The following is a 23504-nucleotide window of genomic DNA, read 5'->3' as shown; positions in this document are numbered from 1 at the left end:
TACCACCATCTCCATCTGTTACTCAGTTGTCTCTTTCCTATCAATATCGAGATTGTAAAAACCTTGACTCTGTAAAGCTCCATGCCCGCTGGTGGTGATGGCGATTCCTGCAGCTGTATAATCTGATTGCTTCACAAGCATCCAGAGTCTCTAATAAAGCTTGGGCCACTTGGGGAGAGAACGGTTTCACATTCATGGAGCGCACTGCTTGATATGCAGATACATATGCTCCATACAAAAAGGGAGATGCGATGTTACTGTTTGGAACATCTGTTGGTCCACCTGCACTATGCATTTAAAGCCTGTTGCCCCCATGCTGGCCAACTGCTGTCCTATTGGCCCAAAGATCAGCCCACCTGGGTTGGCTGCGTTTACTTATATGCTGCTTTCCCCACAATGAGCTGCGTCCAAAGAGGCTTTTAGCAAGCATTCTAAACATCAAAATGCAGACCATTGGAAACGCAAACATACAAAATAGAAAACATGCCAGTAAATTCAAAAATGAGAAAAACCAACAATTTGGCAACAGTGGAATAAATTCAGCATTACAAAAATAAAAAGAAAAGAGCTAGGCTTAGGTACATAAATGCACAGCAAAACAAGAGTCAACTGACAATGAAGTTTCTGGTGCTGGTATTGCTGCACTTGAAGGAGTCTGGTTTAAATACAGTTCAGAGGGGAGGGGTAGAGGACTCACATCTGACTCCCCATCTCTCCTCCTTGTGCTTCCTAAGGAGCCTTCCTCACTGAACTGCATCTCGCCATCCAGATCAGGTGTGGCGCGATGCGCAGAATAAATCACCCAGCACATTCTTCTGCACAACCCTCCATGAATAAACATTTCCTTAAGAGCCTTTTGCACATTTTCCACCACCTCCGGGTTCCTGTTGCTGAGCCCTCTGCACGACACACCAGACAGCCTGATAAATTGCTCAAAAAATGTTACTTTGGGAGATTGCTTTGCTGGGGGATCCCCCGTTGTCTTGTTAACGGCTTGAAGTGTTTGTGGGTGTTAATAATAAAGTAGGGTTTTTTTAAAGTGTCTGGTTGGGTGAGCTCTCTGAGAATCTATCACCAGGATTCCTTTAAAGTGAGGAATGAGGGGCATAGGACTGCTGATGTTTCAGGAGGGGGTGGGCATACTGGCCATGGATTGATGGCAGGGAAGCACCTGCATTTGATAGTGGCCACCCAGAAATAAGATTCTGCCAGGGATTCTTTAGCTGTGATTTCTGCAATGTGTGATTGGACTAGATGGCCCAACTCTACAATTCTATGGGGCTATAAACCAGAACTAACTTATGGAACTGCCATAAAATGTGATGGCAACTAACCAGTGATGGCCAGAGGCTCACTTTTTAAAAGGGGCAGATAGGTAGCCGTGTTGGTCTGCCATAGTCAAAACAAAAAAAATTCCTTCCAGTAGCACCTTAAAGACCAACTAAGTTAGTTCTTGGTTTTACAACTTATTACCAAACTTAAAACCATGGAGAGTCCTGGTCTGAACAAAGACATTGGATTCTTATCTCATTATACATGACAAAGCCATTTTTCACCTTCTCACCCCTTGCTTTTTCCTGTAAGACCTATTGCAGTCGTTAAGAGTCATCAACAGGCTCATCACAGCTATCTGCCAATCACCCATTCCCACCACCCTTCTGAGTAATACCCCTCCCCACCTTCTCACTATATAGAAGGGTCTGGTAACTTCTGTTTCAGTGTATCTGAAGAAGTGTGCATGCACACGAAAGCTCATACCAAGAACTAACTTAGTTGGTCTTTAAGGTGCTACTGGAAGGAATTTTTTTTGTTTTTAAAAGGGGGGAATCATTTTGAAGCACAGGTTTATTGAGGATAGGCCAATCAATGCTTCTCTATTGCAGTAATCCTCAGAACAACCCTGTGCTGTAGAACACTAGCATTGTTTCCATATATCGGATTGTGGGTTGCAGAGGAAGAGCAGCTGGCCTAAAGGCACCTCCTGAGCTAGTGACTAAGGCAACAGTTGAACCCAGAACCTTCCTTGAGTAACTCCCAGGGCATCCTTGGTGGGGGGGTGGCAGTTTGGGGGGCAGTGTGACGTGAATGAGGACAGAAGCTGCCCTCCCCTCTTTCTAAAACGCACCCCCACTGGGGCCTGTTCTGCTGCCTTTGAGCAGAAGATGGTCAGGAGAACCTGCTGGATGAAGCCAGTGGCCCGTCTAGTCCACCTCCAGTTCTCACAGTGGCCTGTGGGAAGCCTGCAAGCGGGATTTGAGCACGAGAGCAACTTGCCCCATCTGTGGTTTCCAGAAAGTGGTATTCAGAAGCATTGCTGCCTCCATCTGTGGTGCCAGACCATGGACCCCAGGGCTTATAGTAGTCAATAGCCTTCTCCATGAATTTGTCTAATCCTATTTTAAAGCCATGAAGGTGGGAGCGAGTTCCATCGTTTGACCATGCATGGCATAAATAAGTCCTTTCTCTTACTTGTCCTGAATCTTGCATTGTTCAGCTTCATGAGGACTAAAGGATGAAAAATTGGTGGTAGAAAGTTGCCTCTGCTCGCTCTGCACCAGGCCTACTCTTTAAAAGCACAAGAGCAGAGCCAGAAAAGGACCATGGCAACCTGCCTTTTTACAGCGCATGTGGGGCTTTTCAGCTCCTTCTTCTTCTGACCCACCTCAAGGCTACAGGTTAGACCAAAAAAAGGAGAACAGGAGAGTGGTCTCTGTGTAGATGAGCTAAGCTATAATGGCAGAAGACTGTGGCTGTTTCCTGGCCGCCTCCTCCTTTTTGCAGGGGAGCCAAAGCTGGAGATCTGAGGATTCCTGAAGACAAACAGCTCCCCAGAGCACAAGGCTTTGAGCAGCCAGCGTGCTCTTCGATCTCCGAACTAATGGCCCCGTCCTCCTGGCTCAGAAGCTGTGACGTGTGTTGTTCTCCCCCTCATTCCTCCTAAGCCATTAAACATTGTTGGAAGAGAGTAAAATATTAATGCCTGTTGTTTAACTGAAAATTAAGGCAATGCCTCAACGCCTGTCAGCAGCTAGCATGCCTGACGTTTTAGTCACAGAACTGCCCTCAAGACACTGGGAACTGGACTCTCACTGGTGGGTCGTTGAGCATGCCCCCCCCCTTCCTCCCAGGTTCGATTACTGTGCAGGAGTCACACTGCAAGCAAGCAGCACCTTCCGATGCCTAAGCTTTCATTGCAGGGGCTGGAATGTGATCCTAAGCAAAGCTGGGAGATCTCTGATCTGCTAAGTCCTTTTAAAAGGGGCTCCAGGTGAGAGAGAGAGGGGTTGCCATCATCTTTGACCTTTGATGGTGTGATGGCCTGGGATTCGGCCTCGGATGCTGAACCTGAGGGATCCCAGCCTGCACAGGATTCTCCGCCTCCAGAACCAGCTGAGCCGGGGCTGGGGCTTGAGCCTGAAGGGTCCTCACCTGTGCTGGATCCTCAGGTGCAGGCATCAGCTGAGTCTGCTCTGGCGCCTGAGGTGATGGAGGACCCATTGCCTGCAGGTGCTCCACTCTCAGCCCCGTCAGAGGAAGCTGAGGTTGCCTCTGGGTCCGGTAACCCTCCAGCCTCTCCTGAGCTGCAGAGGCTCAGGGCAGAGAGGCGGAGGGAACTAAGTTCCTGCAGGAGGCGTGCTCGCCTCCAGGCCAGGAGAGGAGAGTTACCAGAGGATCGAGGCCGCCCTATGCCTCGGGGCAGATAAAAGCTGGCCAGCCCCAGTCCTAAGTTGCGGGAGCAACATTGTGGGTTGCTAGTTCCTGCCTGAACCCTGTCCTGCTTTCCTGCCTGAGCTCCTGACCCGCCATGGCTCCCGGCTTGCATGCCTGTTCCTGACTTCACCCGACTCCCTGCCCTGCACCCTGATTCAGCTACTATGGACTGCCTCCACATTGCACCTTTGACCACGGACCGGACTTGGACCTCGCCTCTCGGATAACCCACGGGACCAGCACAGATGTATATTCCCAGAACTGACAGCAGCAATATTGTTTACAGTTTGTAGCTAAAACAATCCAATCTCTCTGCTCACTGTTAACAATCAAGTTCCAAGGGAGGTCTGTGCTAAACACAAACACTTCTGATGTTATTGGCAAAGGTGGTTCACAGAACTGCAGCCTTCATGTCTGAAAATTCAGCTGTGGCATCTTTCAAGACCAGCCCTATTGTTGGGCAAAGGGAGACAAACATCTCAGATGGCTGGGGGACAGCAACCCCTGGCTGTTCCTCCAGAGGTCCCAGCTGCTCCTCTCTTTGCCACATAGCCTATCCTGAGCCCCCCTAATCCGGCATCCTCCCTCCAACACTAGTGCTGGAGTAAGATTTTGACCTACAGATGCCAAAAATGCCCTGGGCCAGTCCTGGAAGCTTTCCTTAACCTGGCTCCCTCCAGATGTTTTGAACCACAACACCCATCAATTCCAGCTGGCATGACTGTACACAGAACTGTTAATCCAAAGCCTTTGGAGGGCACCCAGTTGGGAAAGGCTGGCCTCTGCAAAGCCAATGATTTTCAGAATTCTCTCTCTCTCTCCCTTCCCCTTGCAAGAAGGAGAAGAGCTTGGCAGAAACTTGTTTCCCTCTCAGTTAGATTTTGCAAGCTGATTTCCCAGCAACAAAGTTGAGCTCACAGCACCTTCAGAACAGCAACTCAAGCTTCAAGCATCTCAACAATGCTTAATGGAAAGCAAGCTGTTCATGTTCAGTTGTGTGCAGAAGTATAATCATTTGAATATTTGTCGCAAAAATAACTACTTAATATTAACATTTCCAATTAAATAATAATTATTATTATTATTATTTATACCCCACCCATCTGGCTGGGCCTCCCCAGCCACTCTGGGCGGCTTCCATAGAAACCAAAAATACACTAAAATATCACACGTTAAAAACTTCCCTGAATGTTAAAAACATCCCTTAAGATGTCTTCTGAATGTCAGGTAGTTGTTTATCGCTTTGACATCTGATGGGAGGGCGTTCCACAGGGCAGGCACCACTACTGAGAAGGCCCTCTGCCTGGTTCCCTGTAACTTGGCCTCTTGCAGTGAGGGAACCGCCAGAAGGCCCTCGGCGCTGGACCTCAGAGTCCGGGCAGAATGATGGGGGTGGAGACGCTCCTTCAGGTATACTGTACCGAGGCCGTTTAGGGCTTTAAAGGTCAGCACCAACACTTTGAATTGTGCTCAGAAACGTACTGGGAGCCAATGTAGGTCTTTCAAGACCGGTGTTATGTGGTCTTGGCGGCTGCTCCCAGTCACCAGTCTAGCTGCCACATTCTGGATTAGTTGTAGTTTCCGAGTCAACCCTCAAAGCAATCAGTGGCAAGAGCAAGCCTCTTCCTTTCTGCCCAAGTGTCACCCAAAGGACATGACAAGAGGTAGGGACTCCTTTTCCAGCCAGAGGATCACATAGTGGGTGGTGCCCGACCAAAGGTGAGTGGATGCAAAAGAGAATGGGCAAGGGCAGACCTGGCGCGCGCGCGCGCACACACACACACACACACACACACACGGCACACCCTGAGACTCTCGTTCTCCCCTTGGCAATCATAAAATCAGAGTTGGAAGGGACTCAAGGGGCCACCTGGTCCAGCCCCCTGCAATGCAGGAATTTGTCACGGTCCAGTCTACAGGCGATTGAAGTCCCGGCTGAGGATGGTGGGATGGGAGCAGGAACGAGAGTCCAGAAGTCAGGGGTCCTGGGAGTCAGGAAGCAATGAGTCATGAAGTCAAGGGTCCGAGAGTCGAGAAGCAAGGATCAGGAAGCAATGCAGCAAGGCAGGAAACGTGTTGCTGTGGCAAAGAGCCGAAGGGAAATGCTGACCTTATATCCCTTCCCGGCTCTTGCCACCAGGTGCAGTGAGTTACCAAGTGGCTTCACCTGTGCGGCCACACCTTGCCTCTCCAGAACAAACTTAGGAAGGCCCCAGTCCTTGCAAAGCCCTACTGGTCACAGGGCCTGGCTCCTGCACACACTCCTGACAGAATCGCTGCCACAAATTCCCATCACTGCTTAATTGTCAGATGGGGGTGATCTTCGTGAGGAGGACTGCTAGGCAAGGGAGCATGAACCTTCCCCTTGAGATCTGAACCCTAAAGGTCGCATGAGAGATGGAGCCAGGCTGTTTCCTGCTGCTCCAGAGAATGGGATCCAAACCAATGGATTCCAAGGGCAAGAAAGGAGATTCCAACTAAACTTTGAAAAAGCTTTCTGATGGCAAGAGCTCTTGGGCAGTGGAACGGACTCCCCTTTAAAGGGGTGGTCTCTCCTTCCTTGGAGGTTCGTAAGCAGAGGTTGGGTGACCATCTGTCAGGGATCCATGATTCAGGGAGTTAGACTAGATGTCCCTTGGGGTCCCTTCTAACTCTACTATTCTATAATTCCATGATAACACAGTATACCTTCAAGGCACATTCCAAGCACATGTTTCCCTGTAAGAGAAGCAGCAGAGAGACGGTGGAGGAGGAGGAGGGGAAACAGGAATCCAGTTGCCAGCTTTTGTGGGGAAGCTGGCGGTGAGAAGACCATGCTGCCCTGGTTCCCATTGGCCTTGGAATTCTGAATTGCTGAGTGCATCCTCAGCCCATCCAAACCTTTGCTAGAAGGCTCTCTCTCCACCCCCGGGTTCTCGGAACATGAATCTCTCTTGGAGTCATCCATCATTATTAAATATTGCATGCATTCTGCAAGCTGGTTGGCTTCATTTAAGACTCAAAACTGCCGCTAGGTTTCAGAGCGATCTCTCCTGACAGGATCTTGGACTCCGAAGTGTTTTTGTTTCTGAAGGCTGTCGGCATTTTCTGCTCCGCTATTCTCCTCCCATCGCCCATGCTGTTTGATCTCCCCTCTGACTGCGCTGTTCTGGCACCTTCTGTGTGCTGCATTCAGAGGAAGGAAGAAAAGGAAAAAGAGGATCCGCCTGAGATGGAGCTTCTTTCCCCAGCCCATGTGTAAGGAACCCCTAGTTGTACAGAGAAGTTCTTCACTTCTTAGGGCCTCCCTTCCAAGTTTTGATGGGCTGCACCTAAGTCGGAAGGCAAAACATTCCTAGTAAAGGTAAAGGGACCCCTGGCCATTAGGTCCAGTCGTGGCCGACTCTGGGGTTGCGGCACTCATCTCGCTTTATTGGCCAAGGGAGCTGGTGTGCAGCTTCCGGGTCATGTGGCCAGCATGACTAAGCCGCTTCTGGAGAACCAGAGCAGCGCACGGAAACGCTGTTTACCTTCCCACCGGAGCGATACCTATTTATCTACTTGCACTTTGACGTGCTTTTGAACTGCTAGGTTGGCAGGAGCATGGACCAAGCAACAGGAGCTCACCCCGTAGCGGGGATTAGAACCGCCGACCTTCTGATCGGCAAGTCCTAGGCTCTGTGGTTTAACCCACAGCGCCACCCGCGTCCCTAAAACATTCCTAGCAATGGGCAAAATCCAACATACTGCCAAGGGGTGCAATGGGGCTTCGCCTTTGCCCCCTCCCCTATGCAGCCCCAATTTGGGCGTGGGAGGGACACAGCAGGTCTGTAGGGAGTAGGAGAGAAAGCGAGAAAGTTGTGTTTGTGTTGTGGAAGCCTATTGCACAAGCGAGTTGCTGCAGTTGGCTGTGACGAGTCCTGAGTGTGGGGCTGGCTGGCTGAAGTTGACAGGGAGGTGAAGCTGTGTCTTGGCCACTTGGGACTGAGGATCCTGGAACAGTGGCGTAGTGTGGGTTGTCAGCACCCGGGGCAAGGCAAGTAATTTGCGCCCCCTAACCCCCAGATGTTGCACCCGGTGCGGCCGGGCCCCCCTGCACCCCCCACGCTACGCCACTGTCCTGGAAGGCTCTAGTGTGCTGGGGGGGTTCCCCTTGTGCCTCTCTGTCTCCCCACCAGCCCCCCAGGCATGGGACTTCTGCATTGCCTCCGTCTGTGCAAGGGACTTGCCCCCGGTGAATGCCGCCCTTGGGTTGTGCTTGGGGAGAAGCATTCAACACCCCTACCCCTATCAACACTTTCTGTTTCAGCGTGGGAGCAAAAGCAGTCTTCACACAGAGACACACAAGCGGGAGCAGGAAAAACAAACCCCAAGGTCTGCTCAGAGGGATTCTCTCTTGTGCCCCAGAACTTCCTAACTGAAATTGATGTTATTTCCTTATGAAATTTATTGAGAGACCTGTTGCCGCCAGCGTGGGGGCAGGAAGGCAGGATGCCAGGCAGAATTCTCAGCATTTCAAAAAGTGAATCGTGGAATCATAGAATTTTAGGGATGGATGGGTCACCCAAGGATCATCTAATCCAACCCCCCTACAATGCAGGGGTTGGGCTCAAACTTCTCCTGAATTGGGGCATTGGCTGAGTGGGTCTTTTTAAAGCCTTGGTTAACATCCCATGGCATTGTGGGCTGCTTGCAATGTCTAACTTTAAAGGATTATCTGACGCAGAGAAGAGACGAGCCCTGTCAGTGTGCCTGGAATTCCAATGGCTTTTGCTCGATTCCTCTTCTCCCAAAGAACAACGAACAGTAAACAATTTTAATGAAATCTGATTTGGAAGAAGATGTGTCTGATTCCTGCTCCCTCCCCGACACACACAGCACAAAGCAGGTCTGCAGCTTAAACAAAGGGCCGGCACAGTCAGGAGCAGCTAATGATATGGTAATGAAATGCCAGGAACGATTATCTGCTGGGGATTTTTAAAGAAGTCTTTGTAACTCCAAGAAACTAGAACTGAGAGAATCCTGAAATGCAACCTTTCCCACCTCTTCTTCTGACTTTTACCCCCTTTTGAATAATAATGAAATGATAGCTTACAGCTAAAAAAAATGTTTAAAAGAACCTTTCCAGATGGCAGGAAAATAGTCATCTGTTCCCTTTTGCCTTCCTTTTTTAAAAAAGGTGAACGGGGCTCATTTCATCAGCTCAGGCTCCTCCTGCCCCATGACTGTGCCAGCCAGTGCCTGAGTTTGGCTTTGATTTTCCTCTTCCCTGCTTGTCTCTCCCCCCTTGTGTGTTGTGTATTTTTATATTGTAATCCTGCAGGCAGGGACTGTCTTTTTCTGACTGTCTGTAAGCATCTCTGGGAGCCTTTTCTCCTACATGCTTGAAGGAGGTTTGGGTGTGGCAGAGGTGCCCCTTCGTTCGCCTGTGCCAGGCTCCCCCACCAAGCTCCCTGCCATGCCCACTCAGGAAGCAGAAGCTACCGTGGGTGGCATTCTTGCCAGCATGAGCCAGTGGAACCCTCTGGAATGGGTCCGGCAGGGGGCAGGCCTGGCCATGCCAGTCCACCTTGAATCCTAAGTTGCCTGGCAATGCCTGAAATGGCTTTGCTGCTCCCAACCAGAAGTTGGGATTGCTCCCCACACCACCCTTCCCCAACCAAGCGCCCTCATGGAGTACCCAAAGGCCATCTAGCCCAACCCCCAGCAATGCAGGAATGACAGCTAAAGAACCCAACCTCTGTTTAAAGTCCTCCAAAGGAGAGTCTGCCACCTTTTTCCAAGGGAGCCCGTTCCACTGCCAAACAGTTCTTACTGTCAGAAAGTTCTTCCTCATATTTAGTTGGAATCTCTTGTCTTTTGAACCCTCCAGCTGTCTTGGACTACAACTCCCATCAGCCCCTCGGGGTCCCTTACAGTTCTACAGTTCTATGACTCTTGATCTCAGGGTTGTGGGTTTGAGTTCCACATAGGACAGAAGATCCCTCCTTTGCAGGGGGTTGGACTAGATGACCCTAGGGGTCCCTTACAGTTCTACAGCTCTATGAGTGTATTGTCATTTGGCTGTGCTCAGTGGGGCTGATGACAATTGTAGCTGAAAACTACAAGGGGGGGCGGGGAACTGGCTGGAGAAGGTTCTGCTGAGCAGTCCTAGACTTGCTTCCAGAGCACCTCCACCTGCCTCTTGCCCTTTCCAAAATGTCACCATTGATATCCTACATTAATTTGTCCCTCCCTCCACCCCTGCCTGTACCTCCATCCCCTGAGGCATTTTGCAGCCCTGAGGAAGCCACACAAGAAAGGCAGCCTGTTTGCCAGAGAAGCTTCTCAAATCACTTGCTGCCAATGTTGTGGCAAGACTCCCACTCACAGAAGTGAATGTTTTCCCTTGTTAGCAAAATGAAAAATTAAGAGATGGTTGACTGTAGCCCACGCAAGGAGAGACGAATCTAATGCGAAACTGAAGGCTCAGCTCTTCCAAAGCCAGGCCGGGTTAGGACCTTTAACGAGCCTAAGCACTTGAAAGATTTTGGTGCCCCCATATCAGGGGCAAAACTAAACTTTATTTCACCCAGGTCAAAGACCAGTTTGGTTGTGTCCCCCGTCCCCCCCCCCACCCGAACATCTCTGTACATTCTCACACAGACTAGGAGCCTCAATGGCGTCCCTCTGGAGGCTTCACCGGGGACAAAAAACTCCCGGCTAGTCCCCCACGAGGATGCGGGTGGCACTGTGGGTTAAACCACAGAGCCTAGGACTTGCCGATCAGAAGGTTGGTGGTTCGAATCCCCGTGACGGGATGAGCTCCCGTTGCTCGGTCCCTGCTCCTGCCAACCTAGCTGTTCAAAAGCACGTCAAAGTGCAAGTAGATAAATAGGTACCACTCTGGCGGGAAGGTAAACAGCGTTTCCGTGCGTTGCTCTGGTTTGCCAGAAGAGGCTTAGTCACGCCGGCTCCCTCAGCCAATAAAGCGAGATGAGCACCGCAACCCCAGAGTCGGCCACGACTGGACCTAATGGTCAAGGGTCCCTTTACCTTACCTAGTCCCCCACGTAGCTACGGAATTGCCCCATATATATCCAATTCAACACATAATCAATAATAAACCATAAAATATAATTTTATTTATCGAAATGAAGCAAAACCTACAGTAAGATGGGAAATGAAGGCACTCGCTCTTAGTGGAAGACTGAATGGGGCAGCTGACAATCATGTGAGCCTCAGTGGACGGAGTGGCAGGCCAATTTTGTTGTATTCCCAAGATTGATGTATATAATTAATCTCTACTATTAATATTTTTTATTATTTTTTAGTGTTTGTGTGCAATTTCTTCATTTATTGTGGGAGCCTTTTTTGTGGAACCTGGTTCAGCTGCCCCATATGGTCCATGGTAAATTCAGCAATGGAGAACTTCTGTGGGGGGGCCCTTCTCTTGATGCCTTTTTTGCTTAATGGTTAATACAGCCGTGTCTGAAACACAACACTGAAATGGAGCCAGTGTGCAAAGCCAGGAGAGCGAATGCATGTTTTAAGGCTGCTGTGGCTGGTAAATCAGGTCACCAGTAGAAACTGCTTTCTGCTGTTGAGAGAGGAAGGAGATTCCTGCCCCTAAGGAAGAAGTGTCAGGAGATGGCAATGGAGAAAGCAGGTTAGTTGTGTGATTAGTGTGTGGTTGTTGAGCTAGCCAGTCAACAACTGCAGGCAGGCACGATCAGGGCCAGATTTAGGTTTGATGAGGCCCTAAGCTACTGAAGGTAATGGGGCCCTTTATATGTCCCGCTGTCCTTTGTCAACAACAAATTGTGACTGCTTTTTGTGTTGAATATATGCTATATCGTAAGTTATGGACCTAATAGGTATCTAAAGCCATTTGCTTTGTTGTTGTTGTTGTTTAGTCATTTAGTCGTGTCCAACTCTTCGTGACCCCCTGGACCAGAGCACTTCTGTCTTCCACTGCCTCCCACAGTTCAGTCAAACTCATGCTGGTAGCTTCGAGAACACTGTCCAACCATCTCGTCCTCTGTCGTCCCCTTCTCCTTGTGCCCGCCATCTTTCCCAACATCAGGGTCTTTTCCAGGGAGTCTTCTCTTCTCATGAGGTGGCCAAAGGATTGGAGCCTCAGCTTGCTGTATGTAGGTTTTATTTTATTTGTTTTTTATCTTATATTTGTGAAATGTACATCCAGTTTTTTTCCTTTAATTTTTTTGGGGGGGCCCCAAGAGAGTGGGGCCCTAAGCTATAGCTTGTTTAGCTTATACATAAACCCAGCACTGGGCACGATTCTCTGTCTGCAGCATCCTGGCACCCTGACGTTCTCTGGGTCTTAGCCCCGGAGTCTGCTGGTTCTTCCACCTCCTAATTCCCCCTCTGCTCACTGTTTTGAATCCACAGCCATTGCTCCCCCAGGAGTGCACACTGGCTGGTGGAGACTGGCCAGGGGCAGCCCAGCCTGTTTTGCCTCCTGAGGTGCCGCCCTGCCACCAAGGCCTCCCTTACCTGGGTTACGTAGCGGCACCTGCAAAGCGGCAATGATGGTGGCAGGTTCTGGTGAGCTCTCATGAGATTTTGAGGCGATCTTGTGAGATCTCATAAGATCTCACCGGAAGCCACTGCTGCTTCTGTGCCAGTAGCGGAGGTGGCAGAGCGGGCAGAGTGCCCACAGGGCTGTGCCTCTTGGGCTTCTGCCTCCCCCAGGGCATCTGCTTCAGCCCACCCCATCTAATAGTCCCACTCTGTCCTGCCTTGGTTAGACCCCACCTGGAGTCCTGTGTCCACCTCTGGGCACCACAGTGGTATCTAAATGCACACACAATTCTATTACTGTTTACCTGCTTTTTAATGATTGTTTCTTCTATGTTTTTAGCTGCTGCTTTTTATCCAGGCATAGTCCAACTCGGCCCTCCAGGTGTTTTGAGACTACAATTCCCATCATCCCTGACCGCTGGTCCTGTTAGCTAGGGATGATGGGAGTTGTAGTCCCAAAACATCTGGAGGGCCATGTTTGCCTCTGACTGTTTTTACCTGTAAGCCACCCTGAGTCCCTGTCTGGGGAAAACATGGAATATAAATAAATATAAACATCATAATCATCCTAACAAAGCATTGAGCCACACCTCTACCTGCATTCGGGGCTTAACTCCTGAATATTTTCAATGTTATTTAAGCAAGGAGTGGAGAAGTTACAGTCAAGAATCCTCAGGTACACACCCCCTTCCCGAAAATACTGGGTGTTCTCTAAAGCGACTGCGATGAGAACTAAGGGCTCATTCATGCTTCTGCTTGTCCAAGCCTAGAAAGCAGGAGTCCAAGCAGTTTCCCCCTTGCCCCAGACCTTTCCCAGGGAAAACCTGCTCTTTTGCTCTAAATCAGCGCAAACGTCTATCCGGAGAAAACCTGAATTGCCATTTGCTCCGACTGAGCACTAAAGAGCGATCCCCTCCCAGAAAGCAGCATCACAAGAGGAAGTGGGGGTGAGCTCTAAGCTACAGTAATATACCTACTTTGTGCAGACTTGTGCAGCTGCATCACGGACTCTTCTACCTTGACTGAAAGCACAATATCGCCACCTGGTGCCGGGCCAAGTACTTCCGTTTCTATTTGAGAACTGAGTAGAGTTGTTCAGGGCTTGTTGCTGGCATCCGTCTGTCTCGAGAGACAATGGAGTGCGCTGTGTCTGGGTGTGAAGTCAAACCACTGAAGAATCACAGCGTCCTCTGTGCCTGCAGAGACCGGTAACTTGTAGCTGCTGCCTCCCGTGTGGTTTTTCCTGCGTTTGTAGCAACGAAGTGACCTCCCAGAGGTGCAAACCTGCTCCTTGAACCGAACCCAGAAACAAATTGGTAAGCAGTGGTGACGGTACGCGGTTGGCGTGTTATAATGCAACCTGCCTGCTCCAGCGAACATCCTGGCGGCTGCATTCTGGATCTGTGGGAAGGCTTCAAATGTACAAGTTCAGTCCACCATGTCTTGAAAAGAGTCTCAGTGTCCTTCTGACATATAGGAATGTCTGAGATTTTTATTACCTGCCGGGACTTTGTGGAGTGTGTTTTTTATGTTGCAATCCTGGCAGGATCAAACTGGAAGCAAAGGAATGTTCTATGTTCCCCTGTAGTTCCCAGCTTGCTTTTTAAAAATGTGTTTCTTTAGCAGAGTGATTCTCAAGCTCCCCACTCCCTCAGACTGCTTGAAAAATGCTGAGAGTCTTGGAGTTCAGGAACCACAGTTTAACATCCACCCAATCTCCTAGGCAGGAGAGACTCCAGTGGTTCCAGGTTTCCTTGGAATGAAGGTCAGCGGAGACTGTGGTGTCTTTAGGATATATGGTTTTATTTATACAACCTGAACATAAGATGGAGGGGCTCGCAGCATTAAGACCCCAACAGATTTTGCCTCTCCATGTGTCACAACTTTGGATCTAGCAGAGAGCAAGCAAGTCTCTGTTTCTCCATCTTCCAGCCTGCTTTCAGCTCACCTCTCTCTCACACACACACTGGCTGCTATTCTCCTACCTAGCAGCTAGGTGAGCAGGTGGAAGAAAGGGCCACCATCATTTGTTGTAGTTTTTGCAACCTAGCCCATTCTTTTGGGATGCTGATGAGGACACTTAGGTGGCCCTTTAAAGTTACTCAGAAGCTTACTGGACTAGTTCAGCAACCTCCGCTGTTAGATTCTAACCTAGCCTGGGTACTGAACTCCAAGAACTGGAAGGGACTCAGGGAATCATCCAGACTGACCCCCGTCTCCCCCAAACTGACACCAGTATATTTTTTCTTCCCCATTAGAAACATGCCCCCAAATGGGCTCTGGGTTCAAGCTTCTGCCATCCCCCCTGGAATGCCCACAACATCCTGCTTTCGGACCCTTCTGATACCAGAGCTCTGCTGTTGGTTGAGCTGGAGTGTTGGAAGTGAGAGCCTGCACAGAATGGGAGGTTCTGACCTTGGGGCTCCATCTTAGATGCTAGAGCATTCTCTCTGAGGTTGGTAGGTCTGAGCTGCCCTATGACCCCTGGGACCCACAGACCCTTAGACTCTATTTCCATGCCATTATTCATTGCCATTACAAGTGCAATCTGCAAGAATATGTTATGGTTGTATCCAACTAAGTTCTCCTCAGAGCAGCCCCATTGAAATAAATGGATGTGCAAAACTTGAAGTGCAATAATTTTGGTGGGTCGACTCTGAGTAGAGTGGAGGGCTCCTGTTCATAGTTCCATCCATCAGTCCATGTCCTCCTTCAGGATAACATCTTCCATTTCCCTTCCCAACAGTCAGTCACTATGCTTTATCCACTGAGCATGCTGAGTCCTCATGCAACATTTTTGTGTTTTCCCTCTTTAGGTTTTTTTCCCTTTAAAAAATGGTACATCCGTAAACATTGCATTTCTGCAAACCAAACCTGTGGTTTGACTACATAAGGATCAGAACTTAGAATTGGTTTGCTATTAGTAAGTATCAGCCTTTCCCAACCTGGGAAGCACATAGATGGATCCTCTTTCAAATCCATCTAGGTTGGTGGCTTCCCATCAGAGGGAGTTCCATAGTTTAACTCCCTCTGATGGGAAGCCACCAACCTAGATGGATTTGAAAGAGGATTAGACAAATTCATGGAGGAGAGGGCTGTCAGCGGTTATGCTCTGCCTCCACAGCAGGTCCCAAATCCCAGTTGCTGGAATCCACGGGTGGAGACAGGGCTCTTGTGTTTGTGGGTTTCCCACAGGTATCTGGTTGGCCACCGTGAGAACAGAGTGCTGGACTAGAAAGGCCATTGGAAGCTCTTCTTATGTTCTTATGGTGCCTTCCATTCATGAATTTATCAAATCCCCCTTTAAAGCTATCCTTCTGTGGCCATTGTTGCATCTTGTGGTAGCCAATTCCATAGTTCAGCTACATGCTGCGTAAAGAAGCATTTCTGAAACTTCCCCTCAGTCCTAGTTCTCACTGGTCATGTAGGTCTTCAGGCAATGTGTGTTTGTGCGAATCAGTCCTCAAGACTGTTCATTAAATGGCCCTGGAAGAAGAAACACAGCCAGCTGAGGCTTCCCAGCTGTGTTAGTGACGGGGCCTCCCACTCCAAACCCCCTTCTGCAGCTTGGCCACAAACTGGCCATTTCCACAGAGCCTTCAGTAGCCATCTTGGTTAATGGTTTGGACTTTTTGCAATTGGGCAGGGATTTCCAGTGCTGCATTCCTCAACTCCAGAAGAGATGCACTGCCACACCCAGGAGAAATGTTCCCTATGAATACACTTTAATCCTTGTGGCAGCCAAACTTTTTCAGCTACAGAAATGGCTGGGATGTTTTGAAAATATGGGTTTCCATATAGAACATTAGAACACAGGAAGAGCCTGCCTCTCAGCCAATATCCTGTTCTCATGGCTGCCAACCAGGTGCCTCTTCCTGGAAACCCACAAGCAGGATTTGAGCACAAGAGTAGTACTCTCCCCTCCGTACTTGCTCATAGTGTAGCAGCCAAGAAGTCTCCTGGAAGATCTTGTTTCATATGTCATTTCTACAGAGGAGTTCAAGCCACATTTCCACAAGTAGGGGCTGGAGAGGGAAATATGTCACTGCGCTGCAAAACTTTGGATTGCAACTGGGGACCTGTGCTTAACCTCCATGTAGAAAATCAGATGCAGGTGGGGGGGGGTAGGACTGTAGTCTAGCCCACTGGCTTCCACCATTTTCAGTACAGCAACCCAGAAGTCCGAATGTGCTTGGTATGGTGACCCATAGATATTTTGTCACATGAATTTTGGACTGTGGGTCTTTGGCAGCCGTCTGCTTCCTGAGTTTTAATGGTAAGCTTGCCTGTTACATAAACATTACCTGAGCCATCCAGGCAAAAGCTTACTCAACCTACTGATGTGGAATTTGTTGACGTATTTGTGGCACTTGGAATGTTATTTCCAGTTTTGCTTAAGGAAATGCAAGGGCACTGGCTGCAGAATATTGCTTCATGAGCTATAAAAAGTTATTCCAAAAACATGCGGGTTACATAAGTGTGTCATTTGTCAAGGGTTTTGAGAGTTGTTGGGAGAGTCAGAGTGGTTTAACAACCCTCCTTCCCAGAGAACTCTGGAAATCGTAGCACTGTGAGGGGAATAGCAGGCTTTATAATACACTGAAGACCCAAGCTGCAAGAGGTATTCAACATTCCAGTTAGGGATTACAAGTTATAATTTTGAATTTTACTTCTTAAAACCATGACCCACAGTTGGGAAACAATGGCTTAGCCAATGAGATACTTGCTCCCTGTGTGCGTAGGAATCTTCTACATAGGGGACATCACAGCATGCAATAATCCATCACCTGCAATCGGAAGTGGTACCCAGGCTGAACAGCTAACTCAGCATTTGGGGGAACAGAGGCCTGGGGTGTATGTGGCGTCACCAAGGAAGTTGTCCTCCCACATTTCAATGACTGGTTGTTACCAGTGACAATTCATTAGTTAGCATTTGTAGACATTTCTGGCACGGGTGGAATTAACATACATAACACTAGCATAAAAAGGTAAAGGGTCCAGTCGTGACTGACTCTGGGGTTGCGGCGCTCATCTCGCTTTATTGGCCGAGGGAGCCGTACAGCTTCCAGGTCATGTGACCAGCAGGACTAAGCTGCTTCTGGCGAACCAGAGCAGCACACGGAAACGCCGTTTACCTCCCCCCTGGAGCGGTACCTATTTATCTACTTGCACTTAATGTGCTTTTGAACTGCTAGGTTGGCAGGAGCAGGGACCGAGCAATAGGAGCTCACCCCGTCACGGGGATTCAAACCGCCGACCTTTTGATCGGCAAGTCCTAGGCTCTGTGGTTTAATCCACAGTGTCACCAGCGTCCCACCAAACAGTAGCATAGCCAAGCCTAAATTGTACTGCTTTCATGGAAATGAAGTGCCATAGGTCATTGTAAAATAACAAAATTGGTTATGTTTCTAAATTTGAAAAGTTTACGGTAATGTCTATTATATGCAACTAGTAAGATGCAAATACAGTGGTACCTTGGGTTACAAACGCTTCAGGTTACAAACACTTCGGGTTACAAACTCCGCTAACCCAGAAGTAGTACCTTGGGTTGAGAACTTTGCCCCAGGATGAGAATGGAAATCGTGTGGCGGCGGCGGCAGCAGGAGGCCCCATTAGTGAAAGAGCGCCTCAGGTTAAGAACGGTTTCAGGTTAAGAACGGACCTCCAGAACGAATTAAGTTCGTAACCCAAGGTACCACTGTACAGCCAATTCATTAGATTCCTCCAAACACTAACCTGCATTTTTCTTAAGTTGAGGGTGGGAAAAGAATTAAAACCGGATGCCATCAATACTGAGGTGGCAGTGTCCCCATCCCTCGAGGTTTTTAGAATCATAGAATCATAGAGTTGGAAGAGACCACAAGGGCCATCGAGTCCAACCCCCTGCCAAGCAGGAAACACCATCAGAGCACTCCTGACATATGGTTGTCAAGACCTCCAAAGAAGGAGACTCCACCACACTCCTTGGCAGCAAATTCCACTGTCGAACAGCTCTTACTGTCAGGAAGTTCTTCCTAATGTTTAGGTGGAATCTTCTTTCTTGTAGTTTGGATCCATCCATTGCTCCGTGTCCGCTTCTCTGGAGCAGCAGAAAACAACCTTTCTCCCTCCTCTATGTGACATCCTTTTATATATTTGAACATGGCTATCATATCACCCCTTAACCTCCTCTTCTCCAGGCTAAACATGCCCAGCTCCCTTAGCCGTTCCTCATAAGGCATCATTTCCAGGCCTTTGACCATTTTGGTTGCCCTCCTCTGGACACGTTCCAGTTTGTCAGTGTCCTTCTTGAACTGTGGTGCCCAGAACTGGACACAGTACTCCAGGTGAGGTCTGACCAGAGCAGAATACAGTGGCACTATTACTTCCCTTGATCTAGATGCTATACTCCTATTGATGCAGCCCAGAATTGCATTGGCTTTTTTAGCTGCTGCGTCACACTGCTGGCTCATGTCAAGTTTGTGGTCAACCAAGACTCCAAGACTTTAAACAGAGGTCAATTCATCTGTTGGGGAGATTCTTTTGCTGATTCCTGCATTGCAGGGGGGTTGGGCAAGTCCCTTCCTACTTTACAATCCTCTGACTCCAACCCAAAAGGGCTATTATTTACCTTACAAATAATGTTCAAGACTTCAGTATCATCCTACCAAAACAGAACAGATTCAGACTTCAGAATGAACATTGCTAGATTGCAATTGACATCATTTCACCGATAATTCTGAAAGGGAAAGTATTTTGGAGCTTTTTTCCAATTCACTACCCCGCACCAACATTTCTAGTTTTCTGTACCAATCACTGCCCTTAATTTTATTTTTTGGAGTTTTTGCTCTTGTGGCTGATACAGAATAGGGATGGGACCGTCCCAGCCCCCAGAGGAGCTGTCTCTGAATTAAAAATAGTCTATATAGCAGCTTCCACCAGCCTGCTGGAAAAACTCTCCAGAGGCTGCCTTGAAGGAGATTCTGCTCCTTGCGGAAACTCTCATGGTAGAGCCAAACAGCTGGTAGGTGCAGAGTGCAGGAGACCCTTTCACAGCTAAGGAAAATTAGGCCAAATCGATAGAGAAGCCTATTGATGGCTGCTAGTCTTAAGAGCTAGCCAGGACCTCCTGGGTGCAGCTACTGTGGGCTTCCCAAAGGCTGACCACTGTTGGGAACAGGACACTGGGCCAGGTGGAACCACGACTGCTCTGAACCGGCAGAATTGTTTTTATGTTCTCAAAATCTGGCCAAGTGATTTAGGGACCTTTGCATTTCACCTCATGGAACTGTGGCAGAGAGTCTGGACCCAAATTGTCACACAAAACATAATTTTATTGCTACGGTTTTCCCTTTTCATAAAACAATCACCATCAAATAAAAACCTGCTGTTCAACAAAGAAAGTTCACTACTAGTGAAATACATTTTTTTCCAGAGGAGGTACAATCCAGCAACCACGTAATATTCAAGTTAAAAAAATATACATTATGATCAATTTCCCCATTATACAATAGATCAAAGACTTGCGTTTCAATTCTTTCAGCAGTATGGGATAACTATTTCCAGTAAAACTGTTACGTAAAGCTGTTTGGTATTGCATTGGTCAATTCTTTTTCTTTTATTACAAAAATACTCTTGATGTATCTTGATGTTGGGACATTCCTCAGATTCCCAGCCTGCCATTTCTACCCAGAGGTTATTTTCAGAATTTTCATCTTCATTGCAACTTTGAAACTTTTATAAAATATGCAAACATTTAACATTTAAAAAAAAGAGGAGAAAGTAATGTGCTTTTCATCTGCCTCAGGATCTCACCAGTGGAGATGCTCTTTTGGTACTAGTTATTCCAAACCATATAAATATATAGATACAGATATAAAGATAAAAAAATAGAGGGGGAAATCTATCTTCAAACTCACAGCCTCACCAAGGATTTCTTGTGTACATCACAGGCAGGCATTGTCTTGCATTAAATAGATACCAAAAATATTCTTTTCTTTATTGTAGTACAAACACACTGCTTGGCGGTTTCTCCCAGAGTAGCAATTTCCCACTAGCAAACCATCTATTTCCTCCTTTCAGTAACAAACAAACTGGTGAAGTCAATAAGAAGGGCTCAGGGATAGCCTTTGCCAGTTAAAATGAGAATCCAAAAAAGTTTGGAGCACATTCTACATTCAACCATTCATTTCCCACTGTATCTCTCGTGGCCTCAGGGCTAAAAGTGGCCACTAGTGGATTTATGGCATGCTTAAGAGATGCAGAACGTTGCCCTTCCCAAACAGGTTAAGCCCTTATCCTGCTCCACCAATGCTAACCGAGTAGCAGGTGAAAGAGACAGCCCAAGTTTGCCCCACAGCTGCACAGCCTCGATTCATTGCAGCAAACCCGTGCGCCTCCGAAAGGAACAGAGGCTCCAGAAAACGTGTTTGCAGGACTGAGCCCAAAGAGAAAGAGAGAGAGAGATTGAAGTTCCAGTAGTGGTGATAAGAATGTGGCCAGTTTTCGCCTTCTGCTAACGGATAGGCTTCACATTTTCATATTCCTCTGATTAGCCCTGAACTGTCTCAAGTATTCTTCTCCTGTTTTTTTCCTCCCTGTCTTGATCCACTGCTCCTGCCCACCCCTCCTCCCACCAACCCCACCCTCAGAAACATTTTTGCTTGTCAGAACCCCTGAAATGCTCTTCAGCCCTGCACTCCTGCCAACACTATTATTCACACAAGAATCCCTGCCCCCCACACCCGGCCCCCAACTATATACAGAAAGAGAGGTACAGCTCGCAAGACATTTGTTTCAAAGTGTCAAGCCAGTTGTGAGGTAAGGTGAAGGTGCTATTTTCACAGACAAAATATAATAAGTTATTCCCCAAACCCAGGTAAAAAGATAGTGCAATGCAAAACTTTGAGGGAGGGGGGTAAACAAGCTTCTGTTTGGCGACTGCTCTATTTACAGGAGTAGCAGCAAAAAGCAGGGACAATGCAATCCCAGTCACCAAACCCCCAGATGTGCAGGCAAGCCCCTCCACACACGCTATCCACCAAGCTGCAGTGCCCATGGAGGAAGAGCAGGCTGGAAGACAGGACCACCCCAGGAGCCCTAAAACACTTCCAGGCACATGCTTGCGTCTTCAGATCAATGAAGCACTTTGAAATGAAATGCAAACAGGTGTTTTTGACAGCAGAATGCTCCCACGTTCCCTGGACTCAGCACCCTTCCACGGACATTCTACTCTTGAAATGGGTATACCCTGTGCTTTTAAAAATAACAACACTAGTGATAACAATGAGATGCCGTGGCTTTCATGGAAACAGCAACACCTTGATCCTTCAAGCCCAATATTCAAGCCAGGTTTGCCCTTCTTTTGTATTCTTCTGCTAGGACTGATCCTGCAGTTTGGAAACAGACACAGACAGAGACCACAGGTTGCAAAGTGGCAACGCGGGTGTCCCGGTTGCCCACTTTTTTTTAACGGAAGACACAGGTCGTGGAGAGGTTAACAGGTGAGATCTAACACCAACACTGTGTACGCAAGAGAGAGAGAGAGAGATTTTGGGTTTGAACCAGCAGTGGTGTGAGGGAGACACGCAGACACCACGGGATGCTTGACTCGATATGTGCTCATATGGCATGCAGAGGGGCAAAGGGGACACTTTTTGCATGGGGAATGTAGGGCCTTGGGTCACAGGAGTGGCATCTTTGGAGAAGAAGTAAAGCGAGGATCCGGCCAGCGGTGATCAAGGGTTTGAGCGGAGTGAGGGGCGGGCGCAGCTGGGGATCCGCTGGGCCCAGCTCTCCTGACCTGGGGGCCTAGTGCTGGCCCGCCTCCCGGATTCTGCACGCCACAGCAGTGATGAGTGCTGCGCCCTTGCCGCTGCCATCTTCCGACTGGAGGAAGGTCACCTCACACTTAGGAGAGAGCTGCTTCACGGTTTCTCGCATGACGGTAGAGAAGCTGCCGGGAAAAGGGAGAGTAGAATAAGTTGGGGCCAGGAGGAAGTTAGCTGTAAGAACAGGAGGAGAGCTCTTCTGGATCCTGCTCTGACAGTGGCCAATCACAGAAATAAAGACACAACACGTAGGCTAATAACGTGTTAGAGCATATATAATAGAATAATGATATCATTCAAAAAGTAGAAATAAATCTATTAGAGCTCATATATGCAGTGTAACATATATGCAGTGGCGCAGAACATGAAACTTTTGAAAAAGATTGAGAATACTTTGCTTTTTAGACTTTTGAGACGTCTTCTGTTGAAACCTTTGAATAACCATTGTGAGACTGACCTTTGACGCCTATCTTGAACACACGGCTCAACGTATATATGAACTCTAATATGGATTTATTTCTACTTTTTGAATGATATCCTTATTCTATTACATATGCTCTAACAGTTATTAGCCTACGTGCTGTGTCTTTATTTCTGTGATTGGTTCTCACTGCAACACAGGGGTTTGTTTTTCTCAGTCGCCAAGGAGATGCCCAAAACAGTATTTGATCACAAGAGCCTCCTTCTCCCCTCCTGTGGCCTCCAGCATCTGGCATTCAGAAGCAGTGCTGTCTCTGGCATAGGAGTCAGCCCTAGGGGACAAGGTCCCCCCCCCCCATAAAATATTTGAGGGGGCCACCCCCCCAAAAAAAAAAATAGCTGATGGGCATTGCCATTCAAATGGCATGTGTGTGTCGTTTCTTGTGATCAATTATGCAGGGTGGGGCTTACCTGCCCCCCCCGCCCAATATTTAATTCAATTTGGCAGAGTATAGCCAATGTGTCTGGTAGCTACCAATAGCTCTCTTCTCTATGAATTTGCCTGACCAGCCAGTCAGACACCCCACTGCAGGCTCCTGTCTTATCCTGGTCACCCCACCCATTCCTCCCTCCCTTTTATATTTTAAGCTGCTTATGGCTTAATTTTCTTTGCCCTACCATTAATAATAAAAGTACCATCAATTCTAATCTGAAGTATTTGCAGACATGGGAAGTAAAGGAGTTTTGATCTTCTCCCCCTGTCCCCCCTCACTTAATTTCATGCAAAACACTGTACAGTTAGACCACATCTTACGCACATTTAACTTGCACAATTTCAACTGTACATAGAGGAAGGAAGGCTGGTTGAAACCATACAAGAGTTTGGAAGTTATTTTTGCTGCAGGTCTGCTTGCAAACAAAAGCAGGAGGCTGAAGCAAAGCCACACCGGGATCAGGAGATGCCAGGAGCTCAGAGAACAAAACATTGCACAGAATCAGGTTGCAGGATGGGGTGACTGTGGTGAAGGAATATTATTGCAAAAAGCATACACTCAACTCTGG

The 23504-nt window shown here is 48.2% G+C and overlaps 1 protein-coding gene and 1 long non-coding RNA gene across 3 annotated transcripts in view; both read right to left on the bottom strand.

Annotated features, from left to right (window-relative positions):
- Positions 1-23504, bottom strand: part of LOC310851240 — a 984470-nt gene that overhangs the window by 772907 nt on the left and 188059 nt on the right. The window lies entirely within an intron of this gene.
- Positions 19506-23504, bottom strand: part of HK2 (hexokinase 2) — a 52358-nt gene continuing 48359 nt past the window's right edge. For both annotated transcript variants that reach the window (XM_083753212.1, XM_083753211.1), the window contains exon 18: positions 19506-22147. In XM_083753212.1, coding sequence (XP_083609338.1) covers positions 22003-22147 — 145 coding nt within the window. In that variant the 3' untranslated portion in view covers positions 19506-22002. The remainder of the gene's footprint in view (positions 22148-23504) is intronic.

Source organism: Podarcis gaigeae, assembly GCF_964106915.1.
Source record: "Podarcis gaigeae genome assembly, chromosome: 8".
Taxonomy (NCBI): Eukaryota; Metazoa; Chordata; class Lepidosauria; order Squamata; family Lacertidae; genus Podarcis; species Podarcis gaigeae.
Note: the sequence above shows the minus strand (reverse complement) of the source record. Positions and strands in the feature narration are given on the sequence as shown.